At 33.5% G+C, this 13,245-nt stretch overlaps 1 protein-coding gene across 1 annotated transcript; it reads right to left on the bottom strand.

Annotated features, from left to right (window-relative positions):
- Positions 1–1,211: 1,211 nt before the first annotated feature.
- Positions 1,212–4,093, bottom strand: LOC129945951 (ZZ-type zinc finger-containing protein 3). The gene is made up of 4 exons (XM_056055936.1): positions 3,948–4,093; positions 2,189–2,460; positions 2,002–2,127; positions 1,212–1,858 (listed from the first exon to the last, which is right to left on the bottom strand). The coding sequence occupies exons 2-4, from the start codon at positions 2,447–2,449 to the stop codon at positions 1,220–1,222; spliced, it is 1,026 nt and encodes a 341-aa protein (XP_055911911.1). The 5' UTR covers positions 2,450–2,460; positions 3,948–4,093; the 3' UTR covers positions 1,212–1,219.
- Between the last annotated feature and the right edge of the window lie 9,152 nt (positions 4,094–13,245).

Here is a 13,245-nt window from a genome sequence, read left to right as displayed (position 1 = left end):
TCCCATCGCACTTCTTGGATGACGGTAATATCTGCCTAGCAACAGTTTAGGGCTTCCGCTAATTGTTCAGCTGCACGTGGTCTATTAAGGTCCCTAACATTCCACGTACAGATCCGAAGTTCGTTGTCCTTATTTCGTTTGCGTGGGTTGTCAACAGTTGGTTCTTCGCAACTAAGGTATTTTTTACGTGACCAGGAACTCACCTAGACGGCACAACCTCCAACCTGGAGGGCCTGATCCAGATGTCTACCATTACAGTAGATACCTAGTTTATTATTCATGCGTTGTAGCGATTCTGGTAAGTACGCAAACAACACTAAGTCATCCGCAAAAAGAAGATTCTTGATGAGAATACCAGAGTATTCCACTCCTCCTGGAGGAAATCCGTTATATCAGCAATAAATAGTGCAAATAAGCTTGGAATCAGCATACAACCTTGCCTTAACCCTGTCTTCGTTTTAAACCATGTCGAAATATTTTCTCCATCCCATACTGCAGCCTTTGTTTCCAGACACAGATTCTGAAGTACCCGTCCGAACTTGTATGACATTCCTAATCCAAACATTTTGTACATCAATGCATTGCAATCAATCGTATCGAAAGCTGCCTTAAAAACGACGAAGAAAACACACCTTTTTGTTTCTTTCCAAATAGAAGACATTGTGTTCATTGGCCTTGGTTTGTAACATTTCGACCTGGCGCTCCAATGTTACACAGCGCGCTCATTCTTTCATCATTCTTTCTTTGCAAATTCTTTAATTCGGTGCTGATGAATTGAAAATCTGCTTTGGTTGGCATGCCTTTTAGTTTAACATCCAGCATTTTTGATAACGATTTCTCTATTATGAGTTTGAAGTCAGCTATCGCCATTGTGCTAACTGCGGGTTCTTTGCATATACCCAGACCATTGTTAAGAGGAGAATCTGGAGCTATTTCCTTGTGTGGTCTTTTCTGTGATTGCGAGAAATGACAAGATCTTTGTGACGATGGTGGTGTACGGTCCATTTCGAAGATGGTGTTGGAGTTGATGCTTTTCGTTATTAAAAACTAATGAAATCAATTAGACTCACTAAAATTTTAATGTTTTATGTAAGCAGTATTAGTAATGCAAATTAATCACCCAATTTTGTTAATTATAAACTGATTAAAGAGTATTATTTCAAATAAATTATTAGAGCGACTAAAGATCAAAAATATAAAAACAATAAAGATTTAACTTTCATGTTTCTTTATTTAGAATTACTTCGTGACTTATGTGAGAAAATGTTTTTGTCATCAATTGGTGGACAATACAGTCTCCACACAAGCTTATATAACAGCAACATGTGTTACAAATCCATCGAGCTTCGAAACTTGTCGGTTCCAGGCAATTTTCACATTTTTCAGAATGGCTTTGATATTTAAATTCTTCCGTTGATTGTGTTGCTTTCTCTTTGCGAATTTCATTCAGAATATTAAGAAAGTTCTCCTTTTCCACAGCCGATGATGTTGAAAATGAACTTTTATTATAAGACAGCGAATTGTTGCAGTTGTAAAACTCTTCACCCATTATTTCATCGTCTGGTATGTTGACTGGAACATCATGGGCAGGGAAAAAAGTAGATCGACGGTACAAGTTTTTGTAGAAATGTTTCGATCTTGGAAAAACACTTTTTTTATTCTTTGGAATTCTCCCTGGCACGGGCATTCCTACAGAGTGCAGCTTTTTGAAGAATTTTTGTACCCTGCTGGCTACTTGTTGGGCCGTGCGATTACCTAAGGCATGGGCAATTTTAGCAAAACGCCGCATTTCCACAGGCTCCACTGGATATTCGATTAAGAGTTGTTCAAGACGTCTTTGTTCCTCACAAGTCCATAGCTAGAAATACAATTATAAATTCAATCCATCAGACAATCGAGTGAGTAAAAAATGTCTAACTGATTTCGGGTTTAGCAATTTTCAGTAATTATACTACATTACAAAAAATACAAATTAGTTATTTGTACAAAATAAAATCTTACTTGATTAAATGTTTCTGGTTTGGTTTGGTCGAATACTCTTCCACGGACCTTGACGTCTTTCATTAGTTTACTTTCCATATCATTTTCGGTAAAATGTTCAACTTTTGTTGAACCAATTTCTTGAATCTGGAAACAGCATATAACATTTGAAATAAGAAAATAAAAAAAAGGGCATCATTGAACGTACCTCAGCGATACACCTGTATTCAGGAGAAACAAACTTGTCTTCAAATATATCATTTACAAAGCCCGATGGATCATGAAGGTATTTGTTTTTACTTTGAACAAGATTTTCAATATCATTGTGTATTTGTATTTTTTGTGCATTTAGGAGAGCAATTGTTCTTAACATTCTTGAGTATTCTCGATTGCCTCTAAGCGCCAAGTGATCACTCTCGAAATTAAACACCCAATCGGTGTTTGTATCATAATCTTCAGTTGTCTCCATCTTTCGGATAGCTTAAATTTAAATTGAAATTTAGTTTATTAAAAATGAATGATGTATCGATGCACTGAGAACTAGACTACAGCTTAAGCTTCTTCTCCTATAGCCAAATTAATCAAAAACCACCATTGCCACATCTTTAAGATATTTTTTATTCAAATTTAAAGTCTACAACGTATAAGTAGAAATCTTTTTGAAATTGCAGAAACAAGGAAAGACAGACAAAGCGGTAAGACATTCCACATTCGTGAAGTATAGCCAAGAGGCTGAAATTCTAGCTGCATTAACTGCCCAGAGATGGGAGTTATGCTCAAGCTTTGGACGTACAGTGGCATAGCCGGGAAGGTAAATCAGTACAATAAATAGCAACAATTGTGCAAAGCAGCCTTACACAGTCTATTACAGACTTTGATGATTTAAAAACGAAAATAGGAGTCATAATATGAGAAGCTACTTTTTAGGCTACTCAACTAAAATCTTTTCTTATCCTCGGAATCTCTTAAGATTTTTTTGAAAGAGATATCGAGTACAGACGTCTGCAACGTAACCATAAGAAGAAGAAGCATGACCATCTAAGTAATGGCAGTATAAAAAGTTAGACCTCATTGAAAAACTAGAAATAAAAGACTTAAGTTTAACATGACTTAAGTTTAACATATAACATAGGATACGTCTTGCATATTCTTGTATTGCTATTTAACCGTTAGACATATGACAATATTATAAATGAGGTTTCATTCAAGGGCAGAAGCAAGTTAAAAAATTTAATGTTCATATGGAAGAATGAATGTGGCGGAAAGCAAATGAATATTTTGCTCATAAGCAAACTCGAGCTACTGTAAAACATGGCGGTGGGTCGATAGTTATGTAGTTCTGCTGTTCGAATCTAACATTTTGTGGAAGGTTAAATGTATCAAATGGCTAGCATCTATGTTTTGAGATAGCATTTGAGGTCCAGTGTCAGTGAGCTCGGAATACAGGACAATTTCATCCTTTACCAGTACAACTACCCAAAGGGCACTTCTCACACTCTCCATACATTCGTTTGGAGAAATTTTATTGCGCTAATTTATATTTCTTGTACGTTGGACTGTCATGTGAGAGGTCTTGGGTTTAATCCCTGCCTGTGCCATCTAAAGTTTTCTTTTCACGGTTACTGCCTCTTGCAGCATTCAGCTTAAAACTAGATCCCCTTCATCTCTGACAAGATTATTCGCCCACAGGAATGGTTAAGACTTGTAAGTCACTAGGCCCTAGTTCGCAACGGAGTATTTCGCCACATAATTTATTTATCTTTTTAACTTAATAGAGAAGAATCATTTTTTTTTGGGAATTGGCTACACAAGTGCTGTTTTCTATCTACACTAGCTTAAAATAGGAATGATAGAAAAACTAACATAAGCGTTTTGCTAAAGTTAAAGAACACTTCTTTAGATAGTATAATATGGACAAGCAATAAGTCCTAAACAGCCCACAAGTGTTACTTCACTTGTTCATTTACCTTGAATCAATTTGAAACGAATTTCTTCTGGAAAAGATTAACTTTAATAAATAAGCTTTTAAAACTATTTGAGTCTTATTTTTTTGTTTGGAAGAATTTATTTTTAAGACAATTGTTTACAGTTTTATAAATCTTGTACAAAATCTGAGGCTCACCCGCAGGCCACAGCTGACAGCAATAACAAAATACAAATTTGAAGTGTTGTGCTTACGTTTTGGAAAAGTCATAAAACGTCAATAAAAACATAAGCTCTTAACACAATGAAACGTTTCATGGCGTCGCGTCGCCCATCAACCACTAAATCGCAGTTTGAATTTTTCGAGTGGATCAAAATTCTGTCATCAAATTTGACTTTTGTGTAGTATGTAGTAGTGAGCTTCCATTTTCCACAGTTTTTTTTGAAATTAAAATTTCATTTCATTTTAATTGTCGTCGAGTGCCTAAATTCATTGAAAAAATCTAAATACAATATAAAATTAATGTTTGTGAGATAGAGACAAAAGACCAAAAGTCAGAGGATATTCATTTCTGCATTATAGGTAAGCTATAATAAAGACGAACATCTTCACCTTTTTTAAACTTTTGATAGGGCTTGCTGCAACACTATTCTGTCAAAAAGTGATAGTATTTTATAGGAAGTAAAAAAGAGTTAAAACTGGCAACACGACATATATGTATCTGTCTTCCTCAAATGTTTTGCTTTATGCTAAAACATGTAAAGGGTCCGCCATCTAACTGTTTTTTTTTTTCAACTAATGCTTATTACGTGAATGGTAACACTTAGCTAATGTCTGATTTGACAGATGATTAATTTTATGCTTCTGGTGAACGAATATGGTTGTGTACATGCTTGAACAGCGCTTCGTTAAGTGGGCTTTGGATCGACTTAGAGAAGATGCCGATTTTGCAAAAAAAAATATCTTTTCAGATAAAGCTCATTTTGATCTTGGCGGGTATGTTAACAAACAAAATTGTAGCATTTAAGGCACAGAAAACTCGCACGCATATATAGAAAAGCCGATACACCCAGGCGTAATTGGGCCATGGACGTTACATTTAATGACGATAATTTATAATTTATAATTTATATAAATAATAAAAAGTAAAGGCCCGAGCACTGACCATTGGGGGACGCCTACACATGCGCTAGTAATCGAATCACTCATAGTTGTACCGATTCGCACATGCTGGGACCTGTTTTGAAGATAGGATCAGAACCAAATTAAAATGTTACTTCTGAATCCATATCTGTAAAGTTTATTTAAAAGAAGTTTGTGGTCGACTAAGTCAAACGCTTTCGACAGATCAAGAAACAGAGCACCAGATTTATTTGATTTATCGAGTTCATTATTGACGCTTTCCAAGAGAGTCACTACTGCATCTTCGGTAGACTTACCCTTCATGAATCCAAATTGCAAAGAGCTAAGAATTCTATATTTACCAAGAAAAATAAGCATTCTTTTAAATATTAATTTTTCAAAAATTTTTGAGAAAGCAGATGGCAACGAAATTGGTCTGTAGTTATTAGGGTCTGTTGTGTCACCTTTTTTTGTGTCGGGATAATAATTGCAGTTTTAAGGCATTATGGGAATACCTCTCTTTCAAAGCTTAAGTTGACAATACATGATAAGGGCCTTGTTATAAAAACATTTATTTTTTTTAATACTATGCTGCTTAAGCCATCTATTCCAAAGGAAGTTTTTGATTTCAAGTTAGCAATCACATGAGATATTTCATTTTCGGTAACTGCACTAAAAAAGAAGGAAGGCAAAACTAAATCATCATTTGGATGTTCTAGACAAACATTTTCGATGTTTGGTGTATGATTTTTAACTACATCTTTGAAAAAACAGATTAAAATTATTTGCAATACCCACATCGCTCTCTGAAACCGTATTTTCTGAAAACTCTATGTGTTTAAGTTCATTACCACCATTTTGTTTTCCTAAAAGATTGTTTATGATGTTCCATTGCTGTTTTGGATTAGACCTACTATCGTAAAATTTTTTCTTGAAGAATGCTTCCTTTTGTTTACTAATTCCATCGAGTATATCTTTCTGCATAATTTTGTAGGCGATCTTTATATTTGGTAGATGTAATTTGCCTTTGTTCTTAATATAGTATTCATTTTGAGCATTAATTTTTTGGCACAAGTGGTCAGTCATCCATGGTTTAATTTTTTTGTACTTTCGCTTTTGTTTTATGGATTGGCTAGAAGAAACATGACCAGATAAAATTCCGAAAGGCGTCTGAAGGACCGTTACAGCTATAGACAGAATTCCAACTTTCAGAGGCGAGACTTGAAGTAATTGAATGCTCGAACTTTCGTTTTTTTTGTTTACTATTTTTAAATAAGCCCAGGAAAGACACCCCCGTTGCTAAATGATCGCTAACATCCCATTCGAGTAAAAACGAACGCATATTTTCAGAGCTTTTGACACGAACAAAAATATGGTCTATACAGGTCTTACTGTAATCTGTAACTCTAGTTGGCACATTTACAAATGATTCAAACCCCAGAGACGATAAAAGGAGCAAATAATCATCACAGCTAGACGGGAAACCCAAAATATTAATATTAATATCACCGATCATGCAAATGTTGTTACTGTTCAGCCCACGAAGTAGATCGTCTATATCTCTCAGAAATATATCTTTGTGAACAAATTGCAATCGATATATACCAACAATGTCAATGCACAGGTTGCATTCAAGTTTAATTTTCAAAATAATGGCATCAGCACTTTTCAAATCAGGAGTGAATATTTCAGACACAACAATATTGTTTTTTACAAAAATCGCTATTCCACCTGACACATATTTATCATTGCATCCCGCATAAATGTTAAAACCCGAAATTGAGTAATTGCATAATCCATGGTCAAAAATCCAATTGCTTCTTAATATATAAGCAGTTTTCGTTTTGCTAATATATGTTCAATAATGCATAGTGCTATGAATGGAGAAACAATTATAATCTAAGTAAAATAATACAATGTATTGCTTTTCTATCAGTTACACCCACAACAATACAGTTTAAGGGTTACCTTTATTAAAGAGTTAAGTTAAGACAGGAATCAAAGTCAGTAGCACTACTTGTTTAACATAACAGTGTTCAAACACTGTAGTAAACAAGTAAACTTTTATTTACTTGAAGGATACCCAATTAAATGTTGCTAAGTTTAAAGAACGTTTCGTAGATGTACGTGAGCCTTAAAAATATAATTTTCCTTTTGAGTCTATCGTCAATTCCTTGAAGTTTTTAAACACATCCCTTACTTTCATAACTGTTAAATTACATCTGAGGTGGGTTTTTAAACTGTCAAAAAATGTACGATTTTGCAATTTGAATTTTTGAAATCTGCTGAAAAATTTCGCTTTATGTGTTTTAATATTTAATAAATAAATTAATGACTTAAAAATAAAAACTGTTTTTTAAAAACATATAAAGTTATGTTGCAATTTATTGGTTTTCTAATTATTTTCGATACGTGTGTATTGTAAAACATAAAATGCTTAACTTTTCAGCAGTCGGAAACCAAGAGGATACGGAGCGCAATGTGTTAAGAAGTGTACAGATATCAACATCAGTATATTTTTGCTCCAATAGATATCTGGTAAATATTCTTTTGGAATTTTGGAAACCTAACTGATTTCTCAGGTTTTTCGACAGAACTTGGCTCCTTTCGACATTTATATTTTTGTTATAATGCACCTAACCTGAACTATGAATCTATTTATGAACTATAAATATTAATGAATACAGTTTTTCAAATTTTAATAAATCTTCTTGACATAATTTGGTAATACAATTTTGGATCTCTGCAATTATATAATTCCTTTTGACAGTAACTTGGTTTCAATGTCTCCCTCCAACATTTCCCATGAAGCAAAAACCAAATAAAAGTTATAATAACCCCATGGAGAGAGTAGATTTGGTCCGCGAACTTATTCTACTCATAGTTTCTTCGATTAGCATGTGAAGTTCAAAACAAAGGTGATCAAGTACAAGCACAATTCGTGGATTTCTATTGAAATTAAGGGAAGCAAAGAGACTTAGCTTACAAACAATGGAAACGTTTTCGATTGACTGAGTTTCATAATACTTTTCGTGACTTTCGAACCAAAGTACGCATTACAATATCGAAAGCTTAAATACAGGTACATATATTTAATCATTTGAGGAAAGATCTACCTTCTAAAACACTCTGAAAGGAAAATATCCTGAAAACATTAAACTTGATATTCTTAATGCAGATTTTGCAAAAGTTCAGTCTGAATCTCTTAATGAGGTAGAAATGGCTAATGATATGAAACCAGTGGATCCGAGCTTAATTTGTTTTGAATTTCAGGCAGTTGAAGAAGCTGATTTAGTAGACAATATTTTAAATATATGTGAATATATTAAATCTTAAGCCATGGGGTTTGATGAAATACACCTCTCGTTTATTAAAATAATACTACCTTACATACTTCCCACCCTTACTAATATTTTCAATACAATCATTATGACAAGCTCTTTTCCTCATACCTGGAAAGTTGCAAAAGTAATTCCTGTGATGAAAAAACTTGCTCCATTGATTTGTATGCAGGCGATGTCCAGATAATCCTAAGTTGTGAATTGGGCATAAATGAAAACCGTGCCTGCCTACTTAATGAAGATTTGCATAGAATTTATCGTTGGTCAGAAGAGAATAACTTGAGGTTGAACCCAACAAAATCTAAATGTATGGTCATTTTTAAACATAAGCTTGATCTCAGTTATTTTCCACCCATTCAAATTGACAACTAGGTAATCGAGTACGTTGATAAAGTAATAAACCATGGTATATGGTTTAATTCCACACTTAGTTGGGATTGTCACATACAACACATTATAGGAAATATGTGCGGATGTCTACGCAGCCTTCCCTCCACACAGAAGCGTATATATTAGACTTTACCTAGCAAAAACTTTGATTATCGCGATTATTACTTACGGATGCCAGATTTTGTGTAGTCATAGCTCAAAATCTAAAAGAAATCTAAATGTCTTCAACAACATAATTCGATACGTGTACAATCTTAAGCGTTATGGTCATGTTTCCGCGCATAAGAAAAATTTGCTTAGTTGTACCTTAAACGCATATCTAAGTTACAATACTTTAAAGACTTTGAAGGACATCGGAGCAAAGAAGGAGCCATTTGAAGTAAGCATTTTGATCGCGTTATCTTTAGATTTTTGGCTGAAAAATCTTAACTTAATTTACTTTTTTTTTTTTGCTTTATTTCTTAAAACTTAAATTTGTTTTAATCCTTATTATGTTATTAAAAAAGGTTTAAACGTAATTTAACTAATACTAATTTAACTAATTCTTATAATGCTCTGCTGTAAAACATGAAATGAAAAATGAAATGTAGATTTAGATTAGATTAGATTTTTATTCATCAAATTCTTAAATTTCTAACAATGGTTTTTGCTTATAAGTATTGAATAATATATAGGGCATGGCAGATATGCCGTCAGCCCGAGTGGTTACTTTACAATGCTTAAATTTTTAAATTTTTTAGTTTCAAGTATCTGTATCAAAGTGATGTTTTTATTATTATTATTTTTTTAATTAATTTTTTTTGTAATAAATTAAAAATAGTTTGAAATCGTTTTTTTTTATATATTTACACATTTTCAAAAAAGAATATAAACAATTTTTGACACTTTTAGTTTAGTCAAAACAAAATATAAATTTTAAGTTAATTAAAAATGATTTACATTGCATATTTTGACAAGAATATAAAAAACTAGAAACACTCATTAATAATTTTATTTCTGTATGATTTCACTTCAGTATAATATTCTGTGAGCTAATTCCAGTTTTGACCGTTTAGCAAGTTCCATACATCTTCATCCCTTTAAGTGTTTCTACCAAAAAATGTCGTTTCGAGATAGTACATATACTTGGGAGTGTTTATTGGTAGAAAGAATGATTTCCTCAGAAAAAAAGTCAACATATTAACTTCTATATCATATTTTTTCAGTCCCCACACTTATGCTCCGTACAAAAGAACCGATCTCGCGGTAGCATTAAAAACTCGGTACTTTGCATTCATTGACATTATTGTTAAATATTTATTTTCCAATTAATGCATACAGCGGACTTAGAAAACGCAGCTTTACCTTTAAGATGTCTTTCCATATTCAAGTTAAACGTTAAGTCTAAGCCAAGGTAAGTGTATTTTTTTACTACTTCTAAGTGTACTCCGTTGTAGTTCCAGTTTTCACACCTCGAAACTTTTCCACTATCGTTTTGAAAGATGATCATCACTTAAGTCTTTACCTATAAGCTCCATACCTTGCAATAATCTGCTAGTCTGTTTATCATCATTTGTAAGGACGTGAGTGACTCAGCAAACATGACAATATCGTCGGCATACATTATGACTTTTACCATCTTGTCACCAAACCTTACTCCACAAGGCAGATATTCAGTCAGGTCAACGAGAAACAGCGCGAAGAGCAAAATACTTAAATTGCAACCTTTTCTTACTCCTCGATTGACTTCCAGTTTCTTTGATATATTTTCTCCATCAAATACGTCTGTTGATAGAGCTTTTCCAAAGCTTTTACAAATTTGTCAGAAACTACCAAGTTATACAGTTTGTAAAAAAGGGCCCTTCGGTCGATAGTGTTCAATGCTGCCTTAAAGTCTACAAAGCAGGCGTACAGTTTTTTATTGTGACTAATCTTAATCCTCGCCAAACTACACAAAACAAAAATATTGTCCTGCGTGGAATATCCTCTTCGAAAACCCGATTGAAACTCACTCAGCCTCTGGTTCATTTGAACCCATCTTGTGAGCCTATTACAAAGTAGTGACGTGTAAATTTTTAGAGCCGAGTTCAGGAAGGATATACCCCTATAATTTTTTGGATCCAGACGTTCACCTTTCTTAAAAATGGGCCAAATGAGCGCTTCGTAAAAGTGTTCCGGATTAACACCAAACGTATATATAATGTTAAGAGCTTCGGATAGCTTTTCTTTGAAGAGACTTGAATTGTACTTATAAAATTCACAAGGGATACCGTTAGTACCCGCGGCTTTTCCATCTTTAAGACCATTTAAAACTAGCTCCACTTCAACTTTTGTAATTTTGGAGTCTAAAATTACATTCTGTAAGAAAGGCATCGTATAACTTAAATATATTTGGTCTACTGTATAATCTAACAGACTTGAGAAGTGCTCGTAAAGAACATTTATGTTAATTTTAATACCAATTTTTGACAATTCATTTCCGTTGACCTTTCTTTCAGCATAGTTTAAATTTTTAATTTGTTTCGACATAAGATATTTTTAAACTTTGAATATTAAATTTCCTGAGCAACTTCAGCAGACCCTTTGATTTTTTTCTTAGTTTTTCACAGCTCAATCACTAATAATACCTTCCAGCTCATTTAAGGGAAAGTATTTCAACATCATGTTTTCTTCTTTTAATTGTATGTTTCTGAAATTTACATGTACACATAATCAAAAAAGCCTCCGTACAGCAGCAATTTTTTTTTAAATCTCTAAAATATAGAATTTAAGATAACGAACATTTTTGAGAAGTTCCAGAAATGACAGAAATGATATCAAAAAATAATTTTCAACAAAATATATAGAGCATTTTATTTAAAAAACTTAAAATAAAAGAAATTCACAGCACAATATGAAAAAATAAGTAACAAAAAAGTCTCCGTACAGTTCATTTTTTCGACGAAAAAACTAACAAAAAATCACTTAACTTAAGGCAAAAATAAACTTAATAACTAGTAGGACCTTCCTGCAATCTGTGTCTCATCGAATGGACAAGCTTACGGGTCGTATCTGCAGAAATGTTGTTCCATTCCTCAAGTAGGACCGTTTTGAGGTCATTTTTGTTGGCGATTGTATGCTGCCGAACTTTTTTTCAAAGTGATCCCACAAGTGCTCTATAGGATTGAGATCTGGAGACTGAGCCGGATGTTCAACTTGCGTACGAACATTGTACAGCAACCATTCCTTTACCACCATGGAGATGTGCTTAGGGTCGTTGTCCTGTTGGAAAATGAAGTTGCTGCCAAGACCTAGTTTTTGGGCACTTGAATGTAGGTTTTCCTTAAGAATATTCAAGTACCCAAATTTATCCATGGTATTTTCTATGAATATGAGGTTTCCAACGACGGAAGATGCCATACACCCCCACACCATGACATTACCGCCGCCGTGCTTTACAGTAGGTATCAAGTTTTTAGGATTCAGAGCAGCGTTGGGCTTTCTCCACACCATACGGCGTCCATCTGAACCGAAGATGTTATATTTACTTTCGTCAGTAAATATAATCTGATCCCAAAAAGAATTTTCTTTCTCTAAGTGTGAGATAGCATACTCCAGCCTAGCTTTTTTATTTGCCTTTCGAATGAATGGCTTCTTCCGGCACACTCGATTATGAAAACCATTTTTGGTTAAAAGGTTTCTAATGGTTTGGGGCGAAACATCAATTCCATCTCTAGTTTTCAATTTTCCAGCGAGAACTTGGGCACTTTGTTTAGGATCTTTCACAACACTCCTTAATAACCTCTTCTCCGTACGACGATCCATTTTTCTTTCCTTAGGTGAAAAGAAATTTTTAAGCTGAAATTATAATAAGAATACTAAAACTTACTAAAAAAACAAAAAAATGTGATCATGAACCTTTCACTGCCAACTACATAAAACTAAATAACATAAAAATGAGATCTGTACGGAAACTTTTTTGTCTCTATTTTTAGGGCCCTCAATGTTATTAAATTCATAACGGTATCCTTCGTTTATATAAATGCATGGAATTTTGTTTGAGAGCGAGAGGAGAACACGTGCTATCATCAGTGTTCCCACTTTAGCTCTATTATTGCACATTAGTTATTCCCTTGCAGAATTAAAAAAAATTATCTCCGTACGGAGACTTTTTGGACTATGTGTATGTATATGAAAACATGTCTATGATAAAAAAAAAAATCCACTCAAATAAATCCCAAAATATGAAATTGTACATTCAAATGTATCTGATTAGATAACTAAAGTTTTTGTTAGTAGACAACTCCAAAGATGTGTTTTGATCATGTCTAAAATTGGGTAAGCATATTTCTTTTCCACCAACACAACCCTTAAGCTATTTTTGAACTACCCCTGCGGTTGTTTAAAATATATTGAGCTAAAAGAAGGCTATATTGAAAATAAATAATGTTTGTATACCAAAGAGAATGTTCATTATTTAATCTTTTTAAACTTGTTGGGCTATCCTCGTTGCATGAAAAACATTAAATG

This window comes from Eupeodes corollae, chromosome 2 (genome assembly GCF_945859685.1).
Source record: "Eupeodes corollae chromosome 2, idEupCoro1.1, whole genome shotgun sequence".
NCBI classification, from domain to species: domain Eukaryota; kingdom Metazoa; phylum Arthropoda; class Insecta; order Diptera; family Syrphidae; genus Eupeodes; species Eupeodes corollae.
The sequence above is the reverse complement of the archived record's forward strand: the minus strand, read 5'-3'. Positions and strand labels throughout refer to the sequence as shown.